At 44.4% G+C, this 27182-nt stretch overlaps 1 protein-coding gene across 12 annotated transcripts in view; it reads left to right on the top strand.

Annotated features, from left to right (window-relative positions):
- Nucleotides 1-814: 814 nt before the first annotated feature.
- Nucleotides 815-27182, top strand: part of lrrfip2 (leucine rich repeat (in FLII) interacting protein 2) — a 28041-nt gene continuing 1673 nt past the window's right edge. The window contains exons 1-28 of one of the 12 annotated variants that reach the window (XM_072717007.1): nt 815-1149; nt 3216-3337; nt 11715-11801; nt 12678-12731; nt 13278-13331; nt 13464-13511; nt 13797-13877; nt 14216-14263; nt 14375-14443; nt 14784-14858; nt 15237-15284; nt 15371-15430; nt 15790-15837; nt 16000-16056; nt 17787-17858; nt 18525-18638; nt 19075-19122; nt 20946-21077; nt 21390-21461; nt 22395-22565; nt 22947-23039; nt 23461-23553; nt 24363-24464; nt 25050-25182; nt 25335-25384; nt 25566-25686; nt 25971-26050; nt 26347-26451. In XM_072717007.1, the coding sequence (XP_072573108.1) occupies nt 3248-3337; nt 11715-11801; nt 12678-12731; nt 13278-13331; nt 13464-13511; nt 13797-13877; nt 14216-14263; nt 14375-14443; nt 14784-14858; nt 15237-15284; nt 15371-15430; nt 15790-15837; nt 16000-16056; nt 17787-17858; nt 18525-18638; nt 19075-19122; nt 20946-21077; nt 21390-21461; nt 22395-22565; nt 22947-23039; nt 23461-23553; nt 24363-24464; nt 25050-25182; nt 25335-25384; nt 25566-25686; nt 25971-26050; nt 26347-26451 (2205 nt within the window). In that variant the 5' untranslated portion in view covers nt 815-1149; nt 3216-3247. Of the gene's footprint in view, nt 1150-3215; nt 3338-11714; nt 11802-12677; nt 12732-13277; nt 13332-13463; nt 13512-13793; nt 13878-14215; nt 14264-14374; nt 14444-14783; nt 14859-15236; nt 15285-15370; nt 15431-15789; nt 15838-15999; nt 16057-17786; nt 17859-18524; nt 18639-19074; nt 19123-20945; nt 21078-21389; nt 21462-22394; nt 22566-22946; nt 23040-23460; nt 23554-24362; nt 24465-25049; nt 25183-25334; nt 25385-25565; nt 25687-25970; nt 26051-26346; nt 26452-27182 lie in introns of all 12 variants that reach the window. The other 11 variants (XM_023825691.2, XM_023825692.2, XM_023825693.2 and 8 more) reach the window with 11 other exon arrangements.

Raw genomic sequence — 27182 nt, 5'->3', positions numbered from 1 at the left:
CGTTATTATTTTACGTTCTAACTACCTAAAGATAGAAGTGCGCAATTGAAAGGGGGACAAGGCGATACACGATAAACAGACGAGAATGGAAATAATTTCTAATGTTACACTCACAAACGTGAAATTATTATAATATATATAACTAAATTGGTGCATTATTGTTTTGTTTAAATGGATACATATCCCAAGCAGTAAGAAAATGTAATACAAGTAATTATAGAATTATGGCAGTAATTCCAGTAAATTTAGTAAGAAATAATTAATTAAAGGGATGAGTACTGCTGTTGTATGTCAAGTCAAACTTCATTATTGCAAAATGTGGAAGTATACAGTGAAACAAAATAGCGCTTAAAATGGTTTTGCATAGAACATGAAAAATACGCCGTACATACCGCCACACTATTTCCTGCTTATATATTCTTATTTATTTATTATCTCCTTTTTACATTTACAGAAAAGTAAACGAAAAGCAATGATACTATAGTTTAATTCCGATAATAAATGTCATTTAATTTGTGATTTTATTAGTAGCCAAATGAAAGTAGACATGAATATGTCATCCAAGACAAGTTTTAGTGTGTTTTTCATAGTTATATTCCCGAATAAATCTGAATATATGCTTTCGAGAAGTATCACACATACATTACCGAAACGAAACCATTAGACTGCGCTCGTGTCCTCTTTGTCTTTTATTAAACGCATACTAGACAAAGTAAGCTGTGATTGGTGTCAGTGTGGCGAAAGGTGTTATTGAACCAATCGAGGTGGTCCGCGTTGAGGGATCGCTGAAAGCAGCAACCGCGAAGAGACATCCGGGTACTGGAGCGTCACTGTGTCACTCCGAGGATCTGTGGGGAGAAGACGGGCACGGTGACTGTGGCGGCGTAGTCGGAAAGCACCTTGGTCCAACAACTGTACTTTGACTGCGAAGGAAACAACCGCAGCCGCCTACCGTCAGGAGGGATTAAAGGCCCACAGGGTGAAGGCAATTGGTAGTGGGAAGTGAAGGCGGCACTTAAGTAAAGGAGTGCCGAGGGCGGTGTCCGTTCTCGCTGTCACACTGGAAACGGACGTTAAGCCGAGCCCGTCCGAAAGGCCGGCCGTCCGTCCCCGCTCGGAGGGAGCGACCCCAGTCGGATTCAGCAGCAGGTGAGACCCGCGATACTGGCGAGAGACGGTAGCAGCTAGTTTCTAGTTTTTGGAACCATTGGCCCCAATGGCAAAAGTGCAAGGATCCGGCCCTGGGCTTCCCGACCCCCGTCCGCAAGGGATAAAGTGCTTCACCGGGAGGCGCTCTTACTTCAGCCCAAAGAAAACCGGTCAACTGCTTTCAGGAGAAATTAGGCTTTTCGGGTTGTCTCCGGGAGAATCCGCTGTTCGTGTACCGGTGATCAGCTGGACAGTCCAAAAAGATCCTGTGACCACTGTATAGGAGAATGGGTGTAAATGTCCTACTGGTTTAGAAGGTACGCGTCTTAACCAGACTTAACCAAGCTCGCAGCCTTTATCTGGTTTTAGAAAGATTAACCACAATTTGCGTCTTAACCAGACCGCTAACCATGATGTTGGTTTCCTGTTCATGGTGACACTTGCTTTTGATGTGTGCAAGTCAGATTTGTGGATATCAGTTAATCTGATTGCCAGAACTGTCAGTAATAAACAGGCTTGTTGATTTAATTAATTACTTGTGTTTGGAATTGAGTATATTTTGTACGTTTCTTTAGAGGCTTCACGTTAACGTGGGCTGCAGTCAACACACTTGCTCTACTATTGCCGCAAAGTATAATTATGAGTAGTAATTATCAGCTAGTGAAGATAGTTAACTGTATTTAATGTATGTATAAGAATTTTTAAATGATTTTTTCTGCCTCTTTTTATAGTTTAATATTCATTTCGGTGTCTGTATTTTAATAAGTAGTATAATCTATTAAGTAGACATTTTCCATCCATCTGTTAAGCTTTATTCCTGGGCAGGGTTGTCATTTGGCCTGGAACCTGTACCAGGCAGCATAGGCCGAGGTACACCCTGAGTGAGATGCCAGTTTAGAAGTTATGAGTTTCTGAGATAAAGAATCTTACTTCTCAGATTCACTTTTCATGTTCCAGTTCTTAAAAAATGTTGCATAAAACTTTTTGGGTGAAAATGTATAATATTTGGAGAAACAATTTTAAAAATGGATGTTTCCCTTGCACTGTTAAGTGCTGCTTGGGCTGTGGCTTTTATTGATGATCTGCTGAATGTTTGTTTTTTTTTTGCAATTATAGATGCATCAATATGCAGTTGAGCACTTTAACTCTGCTTGTGTAGCTGTTTCTCTGATTCTTGTGTCCATGCCTTTAATGTAGTGTCTAAGTGAGGAACCAGATGTTGATGGTATAGTTTGTAAACCCAGTTAAGGCCAGTTAGAGGCTGGTTGCAGTTTGCTCTAATGCTTGGTCCTGTATTTTGCCACCCTGCAGGACATGTCCTGAGCCTCTATAAATAAAGCCCTTTTTCTAGGTCTAGTGGCCCTGCAATCACAGAGAGCATTCAGACTTTCTCGTGCCCTGAAATACACACACAGTCATGTCCTTTATGCTGTATTCTGAATGCTCTGTCATACTGGTTTTACAAACAGTTTTACCAGAACTCCATCAGTACTAAGCAGAGATGTGCACAATAATGTGGAAGGAGAAGGTAGAACAAATTCATGAATGTAGTGTGAAACTTTGAAGTCATTAGTAAGGACCTAGTTTGGTTGCTGGTTGTGTGTTCTTATCATTCTTGCTTCATTCCTCTAGGATTGGGGTTTGAATCCCTGCCCGGATCCATATATGTGGTGCCGCATGTTCTCCCTGTGTTGTTGTGTGCTTTCCTCTGCGTAACCTGGTTTCCCCCCACAATGAAAACATGCTGAGATTAATTGCCGATTCCAAATTGCCCATGTATGTGTATGTGCGTATGTGAGTGTGCCCTCTGATGGATCGGTGTCCCATCCTGGGTTATTCCCTGCCTTGTAGTCGTAGGTTCCAGACCCCTGCGACCCTGCATAAGACAAGCGAGTTTAGAAAATGGATGGATGGGTCATTTGGTTACCATGTTAGGGTGTTTACTGTGAAGGACTGCTTAGGTTGGGCTGCCAATCCATGCAGAGCTGTCCTCTGAGGAGACAGATGCTGCATTTAAAACACTGATGTTGGAATGTTTTTCTGTCCCTTCATGTTTTCCTGTACAGTTCAGCGGAAGGTGCTGATTTGTGGAGAAATCATGGGTACCCCAGGATCAGGACGCAAGCGGGCACCCGTCAAGGACCGCTTTTCTGCTGAGGATGAGGCTCTGAGTAGCATCGCCAGGGAGGTGAGTATGATACGCAGTTAGTCTCACTCTGTCATTTACAGTTTGTCATGCACTCTCTCACATTTGTTCTCCTATGCAAGCACATGCAAATTATATAATGCAATTTATAATTCATAATGTACATGTACGGTACTGAAACTTGTTAACTAGGCCACAATAAATGAAAGTTCAGAATTCCATTAATTGCTTTAGTGTCTGGGGACTAGATTATGATCTTTATTTCCAGAATATCCCTTTAGTAGGTCCCAGAGCAGAGAACGTCCCACATATTATCATCTGTGGTCTACGGCATGCAATTTATATGTTTTTAAATGTAATGCTTTTGTATTTTTGTATGTTTTATACAAATATACAACAAAAACCCTTATATCCTGCTAAAAGCCTTACTAAGACTGGTCATTATTTCTGAATGTCCATTGTCATGACACCAGCTTCAGGGCTGTTGGCTGGCTTCAGTGGTGTCTCTGTCTTGTTGAATAAACATGCCCTATATATAGAGGAAAGCTTTGGGGGGTCTGTCATGCCACCATGTGCATTTTAATGTCATAGAAAGGAAATATGTGTGTGGGTGTGATATGAAGCCTTTTTTGGACAGTGTCCAGATTTATATAGGCATTTGTGTTGTGTTTATTTGGGCAGGCATTGCACAAGATTGATAAGGCCATGCCTATCTCCCAAAGCAAGCCTGTTATTGGCGCACCCTTAGTCTGCTCCTTTTGGGGTTTTTTTTGGCTAGCAGATGGCTGTGTCATTGGCCAGAGTGGCCAGAGTGTTTTGTTGTGCTTTTGTGCGGAGCTACCTGTCTGACAGAAGTTAACCTGAAGGGTCTTTTGTGGGTGCAAATGCCAACATCTTAACTTTCTTTAAGCTGTTAATGGTTGAAATCACAAAAATGTAATGAATTTGGTAGCTTCCAGCGTAGCACTTTTAGACATTGGCAGACTTTGCACCCACTGGATGCATTACATGTTTTGCAGCTTGTTTTAATTGTTAGCTATAGGCTCATGAATAGAAACATGTATATTCAGCAGGCATTTAGAAATAAAATATGAGCTTTGTTTTCTTGAGTAAAGCTACCTCTACAAGTTGTCACTGTTAGAGGACTGGTCTCCCCCCTGATCTCCAGTACAACTCAGTACTTTAGCAGTGTACTGTATTTCCTCTAGGTCAAACACCTGGGCCTTAATAAGCACCAGATGGGAAAAAATTCTTTTTGGAGCCAGCTGTGAAAGGAGATGTTTCCATTGTGCATTGTGATGAACCTAACAAATACAATACTCACTCCCGTAAGATCTGAGATGTGGACAGCCTCGTGGTGATCCTCTGAGGCCTGCTCTTAAGGCTTACATTAATGCAAAGGTGTGTGTTGTCTGGCTACTGCTTACTATGTTGGAGTACAGGTTCTGCTACTCTCAGGGAGTGAGCATCTTTGGGAGGGGCCAGTCCAGGCCTGCACTGCACTTTTCTGGGAAGCAGAGACAGATTCGTGTCTCTACCTGTTATGTGAGCCCAGAGGAGCGTCTCTCAGATGCCTGCCTTCTCTTGTGGTGTATCTGAGTCTCAGGGAGGTCCTAGGGTCTCTGCTGCATACTGCTTCAAGGGACTGGTGTCCATAGAAAAGCAAATGTTACAGAGCAGGTGTCAGCTGTCCTCAAGCCCCCAGTCAGTGGTCATGGGGGGGGGGGGGGGGGGGTGACGTCAACAAAGTGAACCTTGCAGGACCACCGAACTCTGAGGCTTTTACAGTGTTGCACTTTTTCACTAAAACTGTTCTGATATAACAGGCACTGTTGTTATGTTCTGAACTGATTTATTGATAGTTGAAAGGTGTAATAGAGCGGGGCTGTTCAAAAGCACCTTATATGTGCTTTAAATCACCTACATGGCTGTGAAGTGTTACTGGACACTTGTCTTCTTTTTATAACAACTATGCTGCCAACATAAATGTGTCTACAGATCTGAACATGCAAGGTGAAGGTACTCCTTCAGAAAAGTGTAATTGGTTGGGAAAAAAGTGCAAAAAGAGTTTTGAAAATGGTTCACTGCACTACCATGTGAAAGCAGGAAGTAGCCATAGTTCATAGTTCAGCATTTATCTGTCTGTAAGAATTTTGAAAGTGGCAGCCCCGGTTAGCACTGTAGGCTTAGACTCACGCCTCGCGGGTGTGCACTGCAGTCCCACCCCTGCTTCTGCATGTGTGAAGTTTGCATGTTGTGGGATTTCTCAAGGTGCTTTCATTTCCTCCCATAGCCCAAAAACATGCGGTTATGTGATTAAGTGTCTCTAAATTGCCAGTGGTATGTGATTATATGTTTTGGTATAGGTCATGTGATGCACTCACATCCCATCAAGAATATTCCCCTGCAGTGGATGACTGGTGTGGAAGATCATGGAAGTTCTAGTGAATACAATAATTTTCTTTGGTCATGTATTAGGAAGATACTATGAAAAGATTGTATATTTTGTCATGTAAATGCAGTCCATATGTGTGAAGTGATCAGTCTCTGTGTAATGTGAATTTTGAACGTCCAAAATGAGGGTTGTCTGATGGTTGTCACAGAGTTTAGTACATCTACTGACTGGAGTGAGCTTGTCCCATAATCCTCTTTGCTCACCTACTTATGGCCAATTTTGGACCACGAGGGAACGTTGCAAAACCCCACGGCCTTGTGTTCTAGTTTAGGGCCAAAGACTGTTCTGAATAGGGCACATTGCCTTATGAATCAGGAGTGAGTCCCATTAGACTGCCTCTCCATCCTTGTGCTATGTGATTAGCACTCTGTGAATAGGGACAGGCACACTGGAGCAGATTCTGTGTCACAAAGTAACGCATTCAAATGAAGCGTGATAACACATTTTCTATTCTGAATTAATATCAGGAGAACTGATAATGAAAATTACCTTGTCCCACATAACGTTTCAGTTTTGTGTGACTGCCCGTCCGAGTTTGGTGTAGATGGAGTGAAAAGGCAGGTCTGTTTTCAGTTCACTATCTGGGCCCGGCAGGTTAGTTCAGTTTGTGAGGTGTGCATGTGTCCTACTTTAGCGTGTGCTGCTGAACTCCGATATGAGTGGGTAAAACTCCATTAATAGACTACTTGCCTGCGTCAGCTGCTGGCAGATTCAGCCATATCTCTTTGGGTTTGACTGAGGACATGCCTTCATAATGCCTTTTAGAGAGTGACTCAGCCTTATCAGTGCAGAATCCTTTATTCAGTGGTAACATTGCAATGAAATTACCATTTGTCTACAGTGAGAGGCAATACTTGGGTTTAGTCCTAACTGGAGGGTAAAATGTTTTACAGTCTGTATCTGACTTAGAATGATTTGCACATATAAGCTTTTTTTGGAAGTAAATGAATGTAAAAGAAAAAAATCAGACAGCAGTATTCCCAGCAGTACTACATTACCCAGTATTCCCAGCAGTACTACACTACCCAGTATTCCCAGCAGTACTACACTACCCAGTATTCCCTGCAGTACTACACTACCTAATGCTTGCTACACACTGTATAATAGTTACTATCAGAAAGTACTGAACTCTATGAGCATCCCAGCCTCACAAGCATCTCCCAGTCACATTCTCACACCTAAAAGTCAGTGCGATTACTCTGTTCTGACATGCGTCCGTTTTGACGCACAACCTGTCATGTCAGGTACAGTAAAATCTATTGCTTGATGATACAAAGTCTGAATCTTAAATTTATTTTGCGTGCAAGCAAATAGGAAATTGAGCTTTGCTGAGTATTAACCTCAAGTTTTGCCGTTTTAAAAGCAGACAACCTTGTTTACAATTGCCTGAAAGGGAAGTGCTTTTAAGGAAAGTGACCATAAGTGTTGCTGTTTTAAAAGGCTTCAGTGTAGCTGTCTAACTGTAATCTTTATTGTCCTTTGATTTCTAATTTCTTTCCCTTTGATATGGGGAAAATATCATTATGAATCTGATGCTTCACTTCTTTAAATATGAATGGATTGTTCAGTAATGGAAGCAGTTTTCCCTGCTCTACCACACTTAACAAAAGCCACAATTGCTTGTATGTTGTGTTAGTGCTCAATGGAATCCCAGCTACAAGGCTGTTCCTCCTGGTAGCTGAATGGAGGGGCCTGACTCTCCGCTGATCATTTCGTCTGATAGTAAATGCTATGTCATGACTAAAGCCAGATGCAGACATGCGGGCATGTAGGCTTCTCACTGGGTGTGTCTCCTGGGTCTGCAGGCTGCTCGAAATAGGCCACCGCTTTGTGAAGCTCTCAGCTTGAAGGCAGCTGCTGGAGCTTGGAAACTCAAAGATCATGGAAAATTCTGGCCACCAGAAGGATGTCGTTTTTTGCCAGTGAACGTTTAAACCATTCTGATTACACGGTATATTATATTTAACCTTGTGCTGTGTTATAGGCCACAGTGCAGTTGGAATAAATGCTGGCAGTTTTTTTTCTTTCAGATTTAAGCGACTAACAAGCTCTCTGTCTTATTCCTGATGTTTTTGCCTGACCCACCTAGAAGTGTCAGTGCATAAGTGCAACTTTATGATGTACTCTTCATTGTTGGGCTCCGCTCTCAGTCTTAAGAATCTTTGCTTCATTTATGCAGCTGCTTTGGTAGTTAACCTTTGATCCCCAGATCATTAGTAGCAGAAGGGTGTGGATATGGGGTGAGGTGACATCAACCCTTGGTCTATTTTTGGTCTGCCATGGCAGTTCTGGTTTCTTGCGTACCAAGAATGGCTGCCTGTGTTCAGGGAAGTATTCTTCAATGAGGATTGTGCAGTTCCTTGCTATTGGGACCAAACTACCTCAACACAAAGAACTGTTGCATTATGATGACAGCATAGTCACTTGTGGCTGCCAGGCATGTAGCAACTAATATTTTTATATTAGCCTGCCATGAGTGAACTCACTGATACAAGCTAGAGACCAATGTGCAAGGATGTGACATGAGGTAGTTTCCTGTAGATACTGTCCTCCGCCAGCCTGTTTTAGATCCTGACCTCAGCAGCACAGTAACTAGCTATTTCCTCTGTGCTGTGTTTTTTGGACATTGTTCAGTTGTCTTATGGGCACTTTTCTGAACAACTTGTCAGTTAATTTATTCAGATATTCAGTATGATATTTATATTCTTGTAATTAGAGTAATGGTGCTACATCAGCACTTGTCCTGGGACAAGAAGCAGCAACCTTTTAATCACCAGTCCATGTCTAATTACTGCACACTCTTGTGACACTGGGATTGTACCAGGTACTGCAGGTAATGAGAGCTAGGCAGCGAAAGCGGGGCTCCATGCTGAGATGTGGAGCGCCTGGTGCTGGTGACTGGCACAGCTCTGGCTGCCAGATGCGCCCCCCAGCACGTCGTAGCCAAAGCAAACAGTACAACCTCACCAAATGTTTGTGCTTGTCTGTGCCAGCAGTTCCAGGATGCTAGTGACTCAGTTGAAATGAATTGAGGCATTATTTATAATCACTGAATTAATGTGTGAATTAATGATCTCTCCTCTCCTGCCATTGGAGCTTAATTTGAAAATGAGTCTAGGCTGATGGGCAACAGAAAAGCATGTCAAGGCTTTATATTTTAGCCCTTTAGGGATTAAGGTAAAACATAGGCTTAATGCTGATGCAAAAGGGATTTCCTGTGCTGCAATAAATGAGTGTAATTTTGATAAAGTTACAGATTAAAAACATTATACAAATATTTTATTAGGATTAACTTGTGACCAACACAAATTCACGTTAGTAGTTGATATTCACACATATATTAGCACAATGAGCTTCTTAAACGAGGGTAAGAGTGGCTTATGTGTGATGTGAATGCTTGTTGGGTAAGCATTCCTTACCATAGAATCAAATCTTTCTTGTATTCTGATGTTAAATTTTGTTTCTTTTGAGTAAGAAATCTTCCAAGACATATAGAACTATTGTACTCAAACTCTGGGACACCAGATTGTTTGTTTAAAGAAGGTTCAATGATGTTATTGTTTCACATTTTTATGTGTTTCTCCTAATACCAGTCTTATATTTTCTGTAGTGCTCAGTGTTGGTCTCTCAATAATTCAGTTTCATTACGGTATACTCACATAAAGCTTTTCATTTGGGATGTTCTGTAGTGGTAGGCATCTGTTATGTTTCCAACTGACATTCCAGAGCTGCCCTGTTTTGACTCACAGCTGCCACCAGAAATCTGTTTTATCTTCCTGTTGCTGGTTGACCCATCTAGTCAGCTTGGTGACTTAAGAATACATTTTTTAGTTCTGTGCATGCAAATACATGTAAGTTCACTATGAGTGCTTTCTCACTACAAGAACCTTTTTCAGGAACAAGGAACTTTTGCCACGTTCCCACTGCAGAAACTCAGCTCAGTTGTAGTTCTTGGAGGTAGTTCCTTAGCCTTTTAGTTTCTACTCTGGAGCAGGTACTTTTCGCTCAACATAGAACTTCTGGGTGGGGTTTATAGTGATAAACAATGAGCACCGGTGCTAACATGGAAGTTACATGGAAGTGCAGGGAAGAGAGATAGAAGTAGTGGAGCTAAAAATGAGTGGTTGTAATTATTTTTCTATTTCAAATGCATTAAATTCATTAATGAATATCATTTTCCTTTGGTCTCAATTCTGCATTACAAAGTTCAATTGATAACCGACATACTTCTAATGTCACCGATACTGGCAGTGAAATTTGCCAGCACTTATTAGTAGAATAATGTTTTCTCATTTTTCATTCTGTGAAAAACAAAAGATTGATCATCTGGCCTGATTTAATTATAAATCATAAACATGTCGCAGGTAGTGTAAAATATGTTTTGTCCCGTGTTTTTGGACCATGCAAATGATATCCCCAGTAACCAGGTGTTGGAATGATGGTGTAGCTTTGTATGAAATTTTATGTGAAGTTCAACCTATGAGCTTTTTTGCATCTCCCATGCTTATTTAGCACAGTTCTTGTTGTGCAGTGGGAAAGCAACACATGAAAGTGGTCAGGAACTGCAAAAGTTCCTGGATGAGAACTTTGATGGGGAAGCACCTTATGTTAATATACTGTGTAATTTATGTATGTATACTATTACCTGCTGATGATGAAGTAACAAGAAAATACAATGGACGCATTAAATAACAGAAAAAACACTGCAGAGGTTCAGTTCCCTTATTGGGTGATTTTAAAACATTCAGGTGGGGTGAATATAGCTGTGAGTGCGTTTCCCCTTTTCTTCCTGGCAAAGATGCTCAGTCAGGCTGTTTCATGCTCTAAAGGCCCGGCCACGTTCTGATCTTTCCAATGCTGTTTGTTAGCCCTGCCTAGGTCTAGCTTTGCATGTGTTTGTCAGGCAAGGCTAGGCATGCTACGTGTTTTAATACTCCGCTGGTATTAGATAAAGGCTTGATTAGATGGGCTACTGGATCTGCAGCCATGTCCCTTACAGCTGCTCAGTGAGTAACCAGAGCTGGGGCTTCCCTGGGTGGTGGTGTTGAGATTGTGGTTGGGGAGGGCAGGCTTTAATTAGCCTCTGCTGCTGCGGTGCTTTGCAGAATCAGTCCCACTCCATAGTCCAGCTCTGTGCCATTTAGACCAAAAGGGCCGTACACTGCTCTAAAGGAGTGTCTGCCTTTGACATTAGGTGTGTGCAATTACATCAAAGATCTGAGGAAACAGGCATAGCAGTTAGAAATTAAATTGTCTCAGTTGCAGCAGTAAAGCTGAAAGACCTGTAAGGTCACCTGATTGTTGGAGTGTAGCCAGCCTGGTCAGGGCCTGCTTCTTATGCTACAGGTCTGGGTAACGGCAAGACACTCAGCAGCCTGTTCATCACGAGACACTGTTCATCACGGTGCCTACATCTGTCTGATTGGGTCAGTTTCTTTGTTGCTGATTTTACACTTTGCATCACTGAGCTTGTACTCAACTTGCCGTGCCAAAACATTTCAATGACTGTAGTAAGTGTTTTCCTACTCCTTCAGCATAAGCTAAGCACATGTTAGACAAACTGGGTGTATTTGGCTTCTTCTGAATCAGCCTCAGACTGTAATTCTCAGCTTTGGTGTTGGTAGGGATAATATCTGATTATCCTCTATCTGAAACATGCTGGGATTGTTAGCAGTCTAGCATGAACTGGATATCAGTGCAATGTGTGAGGTTCGGACACCTAGTCTGAAAGCTGCAGGAAAGCAGTCAGTGACCTGGCAGACTGCAGAATCTGCACCTCTGAGTCGAATGATTATGGCTTCCTGGAAGACGTCTGATACAGTAACAAGCAGGACCAAACCTAAGCCGCTTTAAGATAACAATAAACCATTTGTTATTTTATTAGAGTACTGACTGAAAAAGATTCTTCCCTGACTGGCTGCACATGGCGTCAACCACTAAGCGGCGCTCTTCTCTCACCTGCAGGCTGAGGCCAGACTGGCCGCAAAGCGAGCGGCACGTGCAGAAGCCCGGGACATCCGCATGCGAGAACTGGAGCGGCAGCAGAAAGAGGTACGGCTGTGAGTGTGCGAGTGTGCGAGTGAACTCCAGCCCTTCAGCGGAGCCCAGCGACCTGGATGGACAGCAGTTCTTCAATAAATCTTGGCATATCTAATATGTTAATTTCCCTGTTTGTCAAGGTGTGTGATTGAGGTGTGACCTTATTTGCCGTTTGCACAGGGCTGTTTCAAATGCTATCTCTCTGATTCCCTTATGTGAAGCTGGGTTCTCCTTCTTCAGGGTCTTTGTAAACCCTTCCCTTCCTAATTCTGTAAGCTCACTGACCTACTCTTAGCCTGGCCCAAGCTTAGCAGCAAGAAATTACAGTGTATGACACAGAGTAACCCACTGGGTTACATAAATGTTTTATTTTCCCTTCTAGTTGATGTTTTGGGGTCCTAGATTAGATTGAAGCCCTTTATTTAATGGTTACTCGAAAGTCTTGATTTTGTAATAGTGACTTACTTTGAGTCAGAAGAGGACTCTTATCTTAAACTTAAGCAGTCTAAGCTCCTTTGGGCCTTGCGGGTATTTGCAGGTCACTTGGCAGGTCACTCTTCTTTTGGCCGCCCTGACCTTATGCTATCTGCCAAATGAGATGATTTCCAGGTGGTACACTGTGTTGCGTATTTTAGTGGATAATTTGTGGGGTATCCTGTGTATGGCATTCAGTATGATCAAGTCAAGCCCTTGCAGTAGAGTTGATGTGCAATATTTGATTTGGCCCCACAAAGTGTACTTGATCTGTAGACTGCAATGCTGTGGTTCATATCGGAGCATTTCTGCCCTGTTCAGTTTTGCCTCTTCTGTGCTTCTGTACATGAAGATACATGTTCTGCTCACACTTCTGGCATATATGCAAACATAACTGGTGTGGTCTCTCTGTAGCATTCTCACCACTTATCCTCCAGTAGAAAGTGGGGCCAGATTCACCAGTGGATGGTAGGATGGCTTCTATGTCTGCATGTCATACCCTGGCTCTGGACTAACACGTCTGTTGTGGGTTTTTTCCTTTAACCATCTGTTCATTTCCTTCATGATCTGGTGTCCATAATGGCACTTTCTTTGGTGTACTGATATTCAGTTGTCAGCAGATCAGCTGTGGGGATGCTTGACCTAAAAGGAGTACCCAGGGATTGTTCAGTATGACCCGGAGCTCTGCTAACGACTCATTGGTCACTGACGTCCTGCTCCTTCTATTAATATATTAATTATATTCTGACTACCCACTCTTGCTCGCAATAGATACTGATGACCTGGAACTCATTTTCAGGAATCGGTTACTGATGACCTGCTCCTGACAACAATAGATACTAATGGTCTGACCTGGTACTGCCTGAATTAGCAGTAATTAATTGTTAATGCAGTGTGCCTTCATGAATGCTTGCATGTTGTTGGTTTCTGCTTGAAAACTCGGCAGCTCATATTCGGATTCTGATCTTCTTGCTCTCCTATTGGTTGTCCACTGTGGCCCACCTCTTTCCTCAGGCAGACTCTGAGAAGGCCAGGCTTTCTCACACATCTGGGAGTCACCATCGCCGGGTTTGTATCCAGCTTCTGTCTCCCTCCTTTTCAGACATACCTGTCTCTACCTCACTTTGTTCCTCCTCTTCTCAGCCTTTTCATCGCTTCCTTTGCTCATTTCCCTTTATCCCCTTTCACTGTCTGTTTTAGGCGCTGGGTGATGATGCCATGTCTGTTCATAGCATTGGGAGCTGCAGGGTTTGTACCTTTTGCTTGTGCCTGTTTATGCATATTTTTGCGATGAGCTTTATGTGTGTGGCTACCACATGCTGCAGGTAGTGCTGGGTTCACACAGCTGGCAGGTGGTGGTCGGTGGAGTTAATATGCTGTCATTCCCCTGGGATCTATAGTGTCACAGTTCTGGTGTTTTTTTGGGCTTAATGATTTTTATAGGTCTTAATGTAGGCAGCAGAACAGTCATAAGTCTCCCGGGTGGTTTCCATGGTGACCTCATGTTTATTTTTTTTTTCTCTTTTAAAGTCGTCGTCGTCATCATCCTCTCTGCGGAATCCAGGCTCTTCCCACCAAAGCCGTGTGAATACCTTGCGCAGACGGGACTTGGTGGTGTGTTTGTGTGCGGTGGAGTGCATGTAGGGAAGGATTTCGGGGGGTAGCATGATCTGCCCCATGGGGTGTGCATCCCGCCATTTTAGCATGATTACCTGATCCTAGATCAGGGCTCATTGGAATACCTAAAGCTAGGATGTGTGCGATTGTTATGCAAGGCTGGGTTAGGCTATGGTGCACACAAGGAAACCTCAGTTCATTGTTTTTGTTGTCAGCAGTGCAATAAAATAATGTATCTCAGTGAGAGTCTGATATGAGGTCTGTATGCTCATGGCTGATGGCTGTAACCTAGTGGCCATCATCTTAACTTGTGCTCTGTTTTTCCCCCCTCTTAGTCAGATGGAATTTCTAGCAGATCATCATTGAGAAGTGCTCGCTCCTCAGTATGTATCTGAATGGCAGTGTGTTTTTGTACACGGGCGCGTCTGCGTGCGCGCGTCTGCGTGCGCGCGTCTGTGCGCTGAGACGGCTCTCTCTCTTCTTTACTCTGGCAGACCTCTGTGTACAGTGACACTCTAAGCCTGAAGAGCCCTGTGTCCAGCAGCTCCAGGAAAGACCTCCTGGTCAGTGCATCTGTGTGAAACATAGTAGTGACATGCACTGCCAGGTCCAGCGCCTACGCCCTTCCAGGGTGACTGATAACTAAACTGCTAGAATAGCTGGATCAGTTGCCTAATGGCAAATGCACCATTCCAATATACCTATATTTCCACAGAGAAGCATTGAATTGTTTGTCAGTTACATCATCCTGACCTTTGTGTGTAGAAGACAATATGTCATTTTCTCACAGACACTTTCCAAGGGGTGACAAATGTAAAGATTTCAGGAGCTGTTGCTGAACAATATCTGCATCTTTCCAATAGTGTGCTCTCTGCCCCTATGTTTTGACGTCCCTTTTGTCAGGCTGGGCTCTACCATGACCAGAGGAACTACAGCACCCTAAAGAACTCTAAACCGCTGCCCTCCTATCAGCCTCGGGTTGGTCTCCTGCTTGCCTAAACACCACACGCCTCAGAAAGGCTGGTTTAGTGCTCTGCAGCTCCCTGTGGAGCTCGACTTCCAGTGTCACACTGGTCCGGCTTTATGTTCCAGGCTTCCGTTTTATTTTAATGATCTAACCTCCTGACCTATTGCAGGAGAGGCTGCCAGTTGGGAGACAGCTTTCTTCCTACACATATTCTAACAGTATATGGTTACTACAGTGAAATGCTTTGTGTTTTCTGGGTGAGCTGTTTGAGGTGCCCTACAGGCCGCACACAGAAGCCCTGTGTGAGGTACTTGCGTAAAGTTATTCAGCTTCTCACAGTCGCATGTTGCTGTTCCTCACTGTCTCTCCCCACCGTTTTCTTTCTGAAGTCGTCATCTCTGTACGGAGATTCCCTGCTGACCTCTTCCAGTCATGGGGTTAGTCATGGTGTTATCTTGCTATAGATCGGCCTTTTGCCTGTCATTTCGTCAATGTGACACTGACTCCACCTCTCTATCTATAGGCTACACCCACAGCCCACCCCCCGCTCCCCACTACTAGCCTAACACGGAGCTACAGTCTGGTTGGTTTGCACGTTGTCCACTGGATTGAGTGCTGAATTCTAGCTAGCTGGAGCATTTGTTCCATGAGCTGTTCGTGTTATGCACTAATCCACTCGTCTTCTATTTCTCAAGCTGTTGGCTAGCAGTTTGTGGTTTATACGTTGATCCGCTCCATGTGCTTTGGATTAATAGCCGGTGCTGTTTTCATAAGATATTAGCTAGCACTGTGCGCTTTTTACCGTGATTCTGTCTGTGCTTTGGGGTGACCATTAGCGGTAATTAGAGCGGTTGGCTGTCTGCAGTTCATCTTGATCGCATGAATTCTGGATGCACCGTTAGGGTTCCTCAGGCTTGACATGGCTGTGCTTTGTGCTCTCAGGCCTCTCTCTGTGACGATGGCCTCTATGGCTCCTTCAGCTCCAGGACTGTAAGTGCTGCCGTTATGACAAGGAGTGTGTGTTGTGACCCTCCAACCACCACCCTGACCCTCATGATCAGGACAGTGATTTGCTTGTGGACGAGTACTTAAGGTGGTGGGGGAGGCTGGTGATAACCACAGTAACCTGTATCTGCTTGGTTTGTCCCGCAGCCCTCTGAGTATAGCTGGTACTCCTCAGCAGCTAGTTCAGCCCGCAGCAGCCCTGGGGTGAGACCACACACACGCATGCAGCCCTGGGGTGAGACCACACACACGCATGCAGCCCTGGGGTGAGACCACATACACGCATGCAGCCCTGGGGTGAGACCACACCCACGGACATGATATGGAGCATCTCTTGTGAATTCTCTCTTAAAACACACATAGATGGTGTGTTTAGATGTAATTCTTTCTGAAATACACCCACATGCTCTGCTCTAACCCCTTCATGATATGATATGTCTCTTATGATGTAGTTCTCTCTGATACATGCTTACAGGTTCTGCTCTTACCAATACACAGTGTGGAGTGCGTCTTTTGTTGTGATTCTCTACGAAACACACACACACACAGACTGCTCTTGCCCCTGCATGATGTGGAATATTTGTCTTGACATGGTCCTCTTTTAAACGTACTTTCTTGTCATTCCCCTGACACAAACTGGCTTATTTGCCTTAAGAAGCCCCCAGCAGGCACGTCTGTCCCACCGCATTCATGGGAGAACGAAACGGCTTAACTAGTCCGAACCACAATATCTTCTCGATGTTTTTTCAGTTGTGTGAATATTGTGCAACATTTGATTCATTTTTATCTCGCTGTAGTGCAGTTAACAAAATCCCCCGAAGCACTTAAAACTCCATCTGCAGTGATCTGTTGGGAAAATGTTTACAGAAAAAACTGCATATTGATTGATGGATTATTATGGTGGTTAATATAGATATTACCTCACTGCTCTCAGGTCAGTTTGTCTCACAGCAATGTGTAAACCATATCAATCCTTTTTTTCTCCGGTTAAATGTTTGTATGTCTTTCCCCGCATCGTTTGTATTCAATACATTTGTTTTCTAACTGCTTGAAGACTAAATAATGCTACTGGTGGTGAATAATAACAGACTGATCATATAGAAGTAACCACTGGCAGAGCCCGGTGTGCCAGGAATGTGATGTTCCTGCGGTCCAACTGCCTGAGGTTCTGTAAAAAGCCCTGTATATCTGTGTGCCCTGAGATGGGCTGGCATTCCGTTCAGGATGTACCCTGCATTGTGCCCTGTGGTTCCTGGGTATATCCACTGCATCCCTGCACCAGATTATCAGTGATGATGGATGGGATGAGATGTTTCCTAATTGTGATGAGCAGTAACAGGCTCTTTAATGAAGCACACCACCTAGGAATGTTGGGTATGACTAGTGTCACCCACTGCCTGCCTTGTGTGCAGCTCAGTTGGTTTTTTCACCTAGCTTTAACTTTCAAAGCGTTTCAGACACTCCCAGCATGAACTGTGTTCAGCCTCTGCTGTCCAGTCTGGATCCTTCACAACATGACCCCGTTAAAACGAACAAAGTTCGTGTCTTGTGATGAAGCCTGACTGTAGCCTGACTGTAGAGTGTATAGTGTTTTCCTTACACTTTATTTTAGCAATATGTTAAATCAAGAATTATGACCTTTTTAACATCCTGAGACAGAGGTTGGTCTTCAGTTGGAGGGTTAGGAGATGCGAGGTCCGGAGTTGATGAGATGGGCCTCTTTGATAATTTGCTGGACTCTGTAGCGGCTCACTCACTCATTGACTTAACAGACCGCATTTCCAGCTGTGATCGGAGGAGCAGGATCTCTTCATAGCAGTGGTGCTCATGCTCAAAGAGATTACCGTAGTTGTGGTGTCATGGTGCATCGTGCGTTGCATTTGCACTTGATGCATGTGGCTGGGATCTCATTCCCCCTTTGATCATCCCCTTAGTCCTCTTCTGACGACGACTCCTCCAGTACCGTGTCCCAGGAGCGGCTCGGTCGCAGCCGGGGGGGCAGCGTGGTGAGACAGTGGTGCATGCAGGGTGGCGCAGGTGCAACTTGCACAGGAATGAATGGCTTCTGCACTCACTGTAAAGTGATCAGAGGCCGGAAACTGTCGCCACAATTGTCATGGGGCATGGCTGACTGTGTTGCTCAGGTGGATGCTGCCTGAGGCCTTTATCTGGGTGGTGTGGACAGGTAGGCTGGGGGACGTCTCACGGTGCCGACAGCTGAATGGAGAATGGGAGCAGGCAGCCTCTGGGCCTGCAGGCTTATAGGCATGGACATGAAGCAGGTTGTGTGTGTGTGTGTGTCTGTCTCTGTATGACTGCTGGACCTGCAGGTTTATAGGCATGGACATGAAGCAGGTTGTGTGTGTGTGTGTGTGTGTGTGTCTGTCTGTCTCTGTATGACTGCTGGACCTGCAGGTTTATAGGCATGGACATGAAGCAGGTTGTGTGTGTGCGTGCGTGTGTGTGTCTGTCTGTCTGTGTATGACTGCTGGAACTGCAGGTTTATCATCATGAAATCTTGCTGTTTTTGAGAGCATGCATGCACCTGAGTGGGTTTTGTATACGAGATCACTGAACATGGATGTAGTGCCGTCAAGCTCCGAGATTTACTCATTTGTGAGTTTGTCTTACTCTATCTTCTTCCTTTCTCTCTCTGGGACACTCTGGGTCAGTGCTCCGACTTCTCTGACTCCAGTGACACTGCAGCAGATTATTTCAGCCGCTCCAACCGCAGGGGCAGCATTGTGTCCGACCTGGATGAGCTCAGCATTCCTGACCTGGATGGTGTGAGTGTGGGGGGGTCCTCTGTGCCTCCTCTGCACCTAGAGCTGGTCAGATGTGGAGCACTAGGGGCAGTTTTTGGGTATTTCAGAGGCGAAGCTCTGAATATGCAGCAATGACATGCTAACTTAACCGCTAAGTAATGTCTTCTGTACTTGCAGTGTGAACTTAATGAAGCTTCCTTTTTTATTCAGCTAACTTCAGTTATGTTTCACAGATTAACATGGAAGGAGCCAGCATGACCACTCTTTACCTACAGAATTTTCTTATGAGATGGATGGCATGTGCTAACAGTTTTGAGAGACCTCTGATCTGTGGAGGTCGTCATCGCCGGACTTTGAGCCGGCGTATTAAATGGTGCTCTTTAATCTGTGTGGCATGTGAGTTTATAGCAGCCTGTTGTGCATGTCTCTAACAGTGCTGTGTTTGTCTCTCTTTCAGCTGGATGAAAAGAGTGATAAGCAGTTCACAGAGACATCCTACAGTCGGGTGAGTGACAAAGTCCCCTCCATTTTTATCCTTGTGGAGCCTTTCACTGCTCTGCTGCCAAATAAATATGCAGAATGTGGAGTCCAGATTGACCAGCCAAACCTGTATGACTGAGGTGGAAAGAAATAAATAGCAAGATTCTATCTTGATAAAAGTGCTTGTCTACATGTTTCTGGTGTCAGTTTCCATGGTAGGATAAATGTTCTTATTGCACTTATTATCTGTTAAAGACTGATTACTGAATGAGACTTTTAGCCTAGATCCACACTGCCACCTTTTTCATTTTAAAACACTGGCATTAGTCTCAGTTTTTGCCATTTGTCTACACCAGAGTTTTCAGCCCCCAAAAGCTGAGGCTTTCAGAGCTGTATCCTTCTGAAAATTCTGTTTTAGCATTGCAGTGTGGATGAGTGGAAGGCAAGTTATGAAAACATAGACTCTAAAAGTACCCTAATTGGTCCCTATTTATCACGTGGCCCTTCCCTGATTTGATCCCTCTAGTTTCAACATCTCAATGTCTCACTGGTCACCTGGTTACCCTATATGGAAGTAAACAGGATTCCAGCATGACGAGGAGCTACTTTCAGTTTCCTGTTGCTGACCTGTATGCAGTGAAATGGCGTGACTGCTGCATATTTGTGCAAAAAGAAACTAATTTATTGATGACTGTGTTGATGTGCATATGCCCAATGTAGACTAATAACTATGGAGGGTATTTCGGAACAATATTTAATAAATAAATACCATTTAAATGATTATTTAGAATGTAATGTAAATTGCCATTTAAATTATTATTTAAATTATTATTTTAATTGCTTAAATGGTCATTTAAACGATACCAGCAACCATTAAAATTATGTCAGTCACCTTTCAAACTTAGTGGGCGGGCTTTAAACAAAACAAAACATCTGATTGGTTCATTCAAATCCAAACTAAGTTACGTCAGATCGATCTCACCTTCGATTGAATTCTCATTTATAACTGCATTTTGTCTGTTCTGTCATGGGGCTGTATACTTCCCAAAATCCTAAATGCTTTTTATTGTCCCTATCCTAAGACTGGAAATGTGTACTACAGGTTCCTAACTTCCCAAAATCTTAATCTGTGATATTTATTTATTGAATATTATCACAAAGCACCCTCCATAAACTACGTCACATTTGTTTCCACTTATTTCAGTGTGCATGGAAAACTGTTATAACAAAATGTCAAAACGCCTTGGTGGATGGTGATTGTTTACATTTGAAAACTGTTTTTAAACGAAAACGCAGCAGTGAGGACATAGCCTTAGTTGTTAACCCTACAGCACAGTGTGAAGTTTATGCCAGTCAGTTGATTTTTACCATAGTAAACACAACGGTCTAGGTTTTGCCGTCTGCACATAGGGATACAAACATAACATGTCGTCACAGGAACACATTTATCTGCTTGGAGTTGGAGACCTACTCTAGTTTAAGACGGAAGGCCATCAGTCAGCCTAACTGTGCGACGTGTACATGTACTCTGAATGTCACTGGTCAGCCTAACTGTGCGACGTGTACATGTACTCTGAATGTCACTGGTCAGCCTAACTGTGCGACGTGTACATGTACTCTGAATGTCACTGGTCAGCCTAACTGTGCGACGTGTACATGTACTCTGAATGTCACTGGTCAGCCTAACTGTGCGACGTGTACATGTACTCTGAATGTCACTGGTCAGCCTAACTGTGCGACGTGTACATGTACTCTGAATGTCACTGGTCAGCCTAACTGTGCGACGTGTACATGTACTCTGTCTCCTTTGCATGGGTCTGTATTTACAGACTTTTGTTCTCTCCACAGCCCTCCTCACGCTGCACTACTCCTGGTCTGTCTGCATCCAGTCTGGCCTCCCTGGGGGGGACCTCGTCCAGGAGGGGCAGTGGGGAGATGAGCAGCCTGATAGACCCCGACGCATCTCTCGGCGAGCTCAGGGTACGAACCACGCCACTCCCCCAACTCTGTGTGGTGTGATACTCTCCTCCTCTTCCCTCCTCTGTGAGAGGCAGGCGTGAGAAGCATCTCTCTTCTCTGCTGTTCTTTACCTGCTGCACCCCAGGTGTACGTACATGGCTGTCCTGTTACACTTGGTACCATAGTGTTTGTTTGTGTGTCTAGGGTTCCTCCTTCTCTGTGGGGTGGTATTAGGCTTCCAGGCAGCAGGCTGCCTACACCCCCCAACCGCCCCCCAACCCATCCCCCCCCCCCCCCGTGAAGTGTGCCAGCTTGTCTCTCTCTGCCCAACAGGATATCTATGATCTTAAGGACCAGATACAGGATGTAGAGGGGCGGTACATGCAGGGCCTCAAAGAGCTGAAGGTAGAGGGGCTGACGCTCAGAGCATGCCTTCTGTACACCCTCCGTCTGCCTGCTGGAGGGTCTCTCTCGCCTTCACTACCCTGCTCCCTTCTGACAGTCAGTGTGCATGCACTGTGTGGTGGCTCTGCTGTGTGTTTCACCAACTGGTGCTTGTGCTGTGCTGTGCTGTGGGCTGAGCAGTGCAAGGTTACTGGGGACACAGTAGTGCACAGGGCTGATGTGATCCGGACGATATGCCAGTCTGCTGTATCCCTGTAGTCCCACTGCAGCTGTGACTGCCTGTCACTGAGCCTGTGCCTTTTGGTGGTTGCTTTGCCAAACTGTCACTAGCTATTATGCTTTGGGCAGCTCTGCGTGTGTGTGACCTGCGTCCTTTTGGATGGCTCTGCCTCTGTCTTTCAGTGTGTGTATGCGGGGTGGCGGTTAAACTTGACTGCATGAAGGTCTGCAGCTCTTGTTCTCAAAGGGTTCCATATGCTTACAGATATGACTAACCCCTCCCAAACCAGATTCCCAGCATGCCGCTCCTTGCCTGGGGCCTTTGTAGGGTCCATCCCCTTGTCAGGGTGGGCTTCTTCTTTTATACTTCTTGCACATCTAAGCAGTACTTTCTTGATCCTTTTATCAGGGGCCTCACATTCACCTTAGTGATCTGCAAGAGATAAAATGTTCGTGGTAACCAAAGTTTCACATCCAAGGTTGTGTGTGTGCGCGTGTGTGTGCGTGTGTGTGCGCGTGCGTGCAGGGGAGTGAAGCGACACTGTGCAGGATGAATGTTCAGCTTTGATTTCGTAGTGGTACCCTCCATGTGTATGCCCTTTCAAAAACTGTATGGATTTTGACTCCCCAACATTGCTGTGAAGCTGCTGGCTTGTGCTTCTCTGCATGTATAATTTTTTAAAACTGTGTAAACGTTAGAATGTTCCCTTGCAGGACTCTCTGGTTGAGGTGGAGGAGAAGTACAAGAAGGCCATGGTGTCTAATGCACAGCTGGACAACGACAAGGCCAACCTCATCTACCAGGTGGACACTCTGAAGGATGTCATCGAGGCCATGGAGGAACAGATGGCTGAACTGCACAGGGAGAACGAGGAGAAGACAAAGGTAGCACAGAGACACCACGCAGCAGCACTCCTGATATGGTAGTGGCTGATTTCTAGACTAAGTGTTAGATTTTATTCAGGTGTCTGCCTGAAGGAGGTGCTACCCTTCTGAGGAAATTCATGTAAAAGATTACAAATCAGATTAGATTTGGTGTTTTTGCCCGTGCAAATAAAGGAAATACAAGGAAATGTTAACAGTGAAGCATCTGTGAAAGAATTGGCACATTATCTGAAAAAACTGCAGGAGTGCCAATATTGTTGGCCACTACTGTAACTCATTCATAATTGATAACTCACACTTTTTTTGTTAAAGGTTTCAGTAGCAGCTCTTCATATTGCTACCATTTTATTTGGTTACCTTTTGATATATTTTTGTCTTCAGGAGCTTGAAAGACAGAAGCACACATGTACAGTCTTACTGCATAAGCACGATGAACTCAAGGAGGGAATCCGGCAGAGAGATGAACTCATTGAGGTAAGACAACCATCAAGGAACTTGTATATGAGCTTTATGACCCCCCTCCCTCCTCAGGAATGCTGCTGTCCAGCATTTCGTCCTTGAAACAGGATGGTGCGCAAGGTTTCGGTTCATTAAAACATGGATAGGTGAATGTGTACAGCTGAGTGTGACAGGAGTTGGCTTTCACACATTCCCGGTGTCTGTCTGTACAGCTCCACTGTAGGAGCTAGTAGTGGTCAGGTGGACAGAGTACTGCAGAACTTCTAAGCTGAGATGACTACTTTCCCAGATGTTGTCACCCAGCAAACCGGGGCAATGTGTGCTCTTCTCCTACATTCTCCCATCTCGCTCTTCGTCTTTCGCTGTTCATCCCATTCTTGTGTCACTCTGTCTATTGCTACTCATCCCTCCCCATCTTGCCCTGCCCATCCCACAGGAGAATCAGCGAACGCAGCAAAAGTTAGACTCCCTCACCAGGGAAGTGTTTGACCTGCAGGAAACCATTAACTGGAAGGACAGAAAGATTGGGGTAGGCAGTCATGCAGGGGGCGCTGTGGTACCTTGGCCAGCTAGTCTCCATCTCTCGCATGGGTGATGCCTCCCTCTTTGTTGAACATACAGGAACTGGTGCCATAAGTATCCCAATGGTGACATACACTTGCACTCACAGTACACCAACAGGCCACTGTGGGCCGGCACTGCACTGCCTGGAGTGTCAGCATGCGGATGGCCGAGTCTGAAGATGCATGTTTTAAATGATTGTTTGATATATTCACTCACCCACCTTTTCCCAAATTAGCTGAGAGACTGTAACTCTCCTTAAGCCGATTTAGCATGAGCAGAAATACAATATAGAGGACATTTTTTAAAAAGCCCTTTAGACTTAATAGTAAAGTCCAGATTGATGCATAAATGATTTGCTCGTAGCATTTAACTGTTAAAATGTCATGGACAGCAAAATGACAGTCTTTACACTGTATAGTATGTGACATTTGGTTTAGGTTAAGAACCAGGGTAATGGTGTAGTGTGGCTTTACCTTAATGCTGTATAGCATGTTGGTTTTCTGTGGAATGAGACACTTCATAGTTTTGCCCCCTGCTGGCTCCCAAAGGAAAAACTGAACTAGTCTGGGCCTTAGAAAAGCCTGCCTGCTGTAGGGGAACCATCTCGCTTCATCAGTAGTTTTTATTGGTCTCGCTGGGAAGACGTATGTGTCTGCATGCGTTGCCTCCAGTCTCACTCTCTCATACTCCCACATGCACGCTGCTTTCTCTGCTCTTCCTCCTGTGCCTTTTCTTTCCTGTTCCTCTGGTGGTTGTGCGCCCCCTGGTGGCCAGGCACTGGAGAGACAGAAGGAGTACTTTGACTGCATTAGGAGTGAGAGGGATGAGCTCAGAGATGAGCTGGCTGACCTCAAGGGGAAGTCGAAGCCAGCAGAGGTAGGTTGCCGAAACTGTGGCAAGGCCAGTTGTCATGGAGATGACTCCCCCCATGATTACCAGGGTGGTTAATTTACCCCCAGAAGCCGCTGTCTTAGTGGGACCATGCTGCCCTGCTGAAGACCAGTCACTGGTCCTGGCACCTTGTTTAGTGATACAGAACACCAGCTCGGTGTTTATTCTGCAGACGTCTGTTTACATGTGTCAGTGAAATCATATCAACAGATGCCGCACATTTCATTCCTTAATACCAAAGCCAGAGGGGTCAAACAGCAATTTTTGTATAGCTTGTCTGTGCTATTTTTGTGATGCTTACAGCAATCATACAATTTATAAATGTGGTGGTATTTTGATGCAATTTGGAAGATGAACTGAGTTTGTAAGTCACTGAGCAGTATGTGGGTCTATGTATCTAATCATAAGATGCAGACTGTTTTTGTGTACACACTGTGTAAAAAGTTGGGGTGACGGTTTCCCAGCTACACTGGTAACCAGTATGCTCCGTGGTGGACTCGAGTACCAAGGACATATCTTCTGTGCTGCTGAGTAAGTGCTCAGGTTACCCACCCCATATGGTTTCCACAGAAACACGGGTTGGTGGTCATCCCAGAGAGTACCCCTAATGGAGACGTCAGCCATGAGCCTGAGGGAGGGGTCGTCGCCGTGGTTACACAGGAGACAGCCCAAGCGCTCGAAGCTGCAGGAGAGGGCCCATTAGGTAAGGCTGAGTTATGTGCCCCACCTGGCAATTTGCTCATTCTAACTCGGTCTCTTGCTCAACAATTTACCCATGAACTGTTTCATCCCACTGGCTCACACTCACTGAGCATGACTGCTCCCAGATCATGTGTCTTGTTTACTCTGTTTCAGATGTTAGGCTACGTAAGCTAGCAGATGAAAAAGAGGAGCTCCTGGCTCAGGTACAAGTTAACCCGCGTCACGCAGCTGCCAAGTGGCGTTCTGCCTCATCACCTCGTTCCCATGTTGTGTGTATGAAGTTTGTTAGGAGTGAGCATTTCCCACAAACAGCTGTAGGTTTGTTTTGTAAAATTTGAGTAGTGTGTTGATGCATTTGGTAATCTGCATTTCTTCCTGTCTCAGATCAGGAAGCTAAAGATGCAGCTGGACGAGGAAAGGCAAAAGAGTACAAAGATGGAGAGCGTCTTCACAGACAGCGAGCGGCTGGAGAACGGGACTGACTTGCACTTCATTGAGATGCAGAGTTAGTTTCTCCTAGACACATAAGATGAATCCTATGCAGCCCCGCCATTGTGTCATATATGCACAAACACATGTGTAGCATGTGTGCTGCTTTGGTGGTGTTCACATTCTAGCTGGTCAAGTTTATAGTTCCCCAGTTTATTCACATATTCCAGCTTACAAAGGGTTAATGACTCGTTTTGCTGCACTTGTTCATGTTATTCAAATCTGTCCCTATAGCTTATGCGGAACTAAGGAAACAATCCTAATCATACTGCTGATTTTACCATGTGGTTCTTCCAACAGGAGATGCCAATCGACAAATAAGTGAATACAAGTTCAAACTCTCAAAAGCAGAACAGGAAATGGCAACGATGGAACAAAATGTAATTAAATCTATCGGGAATACTGTTTGGTACTATCACATAGTGCTATTAGATGTACTTAACCCTCAGTGTTCAAGTAACAGTACCCCGTTGGAACCTTAAGGCATCATCCTTAACATCTTCAACACCCTTAACCACTAAGTAGTACTGTAGTACTCAGTGTTAAATTCATCATGGAGACTTGGTCCTCTGGACTACGATTTAGGCACGGACACTCTACCCACCCCCACAAGATAAAAATCCCTTAGTAACTCTGATATGCATCATGCTCAGTTAACGGAAAGTCTCTCTTTCAGACCAACAGACTTGAAGGACAAGTGTCCAGATACAAAATGGCTGCAGACAACTCTGAGAAAATCGAGGATGAACTCAAAGTTGAAAAGAGGAAGCTTCAAAGAGAGGTACAGGGTAGACACACTCACAAGCAGACATGGACCACTCACACCCACACACTCACACCAACTGCCACCACTAGTGGGATTTCCAGAATCGTTTGTATAGGGCTGCTGCGATGAGTCGACGTAGTCGATGATGTCGACACTGAAAATCCGTCTACATCAATATTTGAAATCGACGCAGTTTTTAAAAATTATTTTAATGAAATTACCATTATGATTTCTAAAACGCTTCAGTTCATAATAAAAAAATTCCTCCAAGATCATTACGTACTGCAAATTATCACTAAACAAATAGGTGGTTTTACACTGTGCAAAGTTCAATGCCAATCACATGGTCATAACACTACGCACAAGCACCTGAAGAGGGAACACACAGGCGCTATTCTGGATCGCCAGAATAAGCAAAACCACCATAAGTGTTCTCTATTAATGTTTAAGTTCTCCACACTAATGGTAATTTTTGATCAATTTTTTGTCCTTGTAGCTGCTAAATACAGTCATTATTAAAGCCATGAAGTTGTCTGCTACCTTAGAATCTCCACTGAATTACTGAAAATGTTTAGGCTAAAATCTGGGCTTGATCGATGTGGATTGACGGGGCCAGTATGTGTGTGTTCGTGCGGATTGGGCTTGTTGGGACCAGTTATTATCGTAAACTGAAACGGAAACGAAAACGGATACCAAATAAAAGAAAATTATTTGTGATCTAAAATAAAGATGAAAACTATATTTAC

The sequence above is a fragment of the Paramormyrops kingsleyae genome, chromosome 9 (assembly GCF_048594095.1).
Source record: "Paramormyrops kingsleyae isolate MSU_618 chromosome 9, PKINGS_0.4, whole genome shotgun sequence".
NCBI lineage: Eukaryota > Metazoa > Chordata > Actinopteri > Osteoglossiformes > Mormyridae > Paramormyrops > Paramormyrops kingsleyae.
The sequence above is the reverse complement of the archived record's forward strand: the minus strand, read 5'-3'. Positions and strand labels throughout refer to the sequence as shown.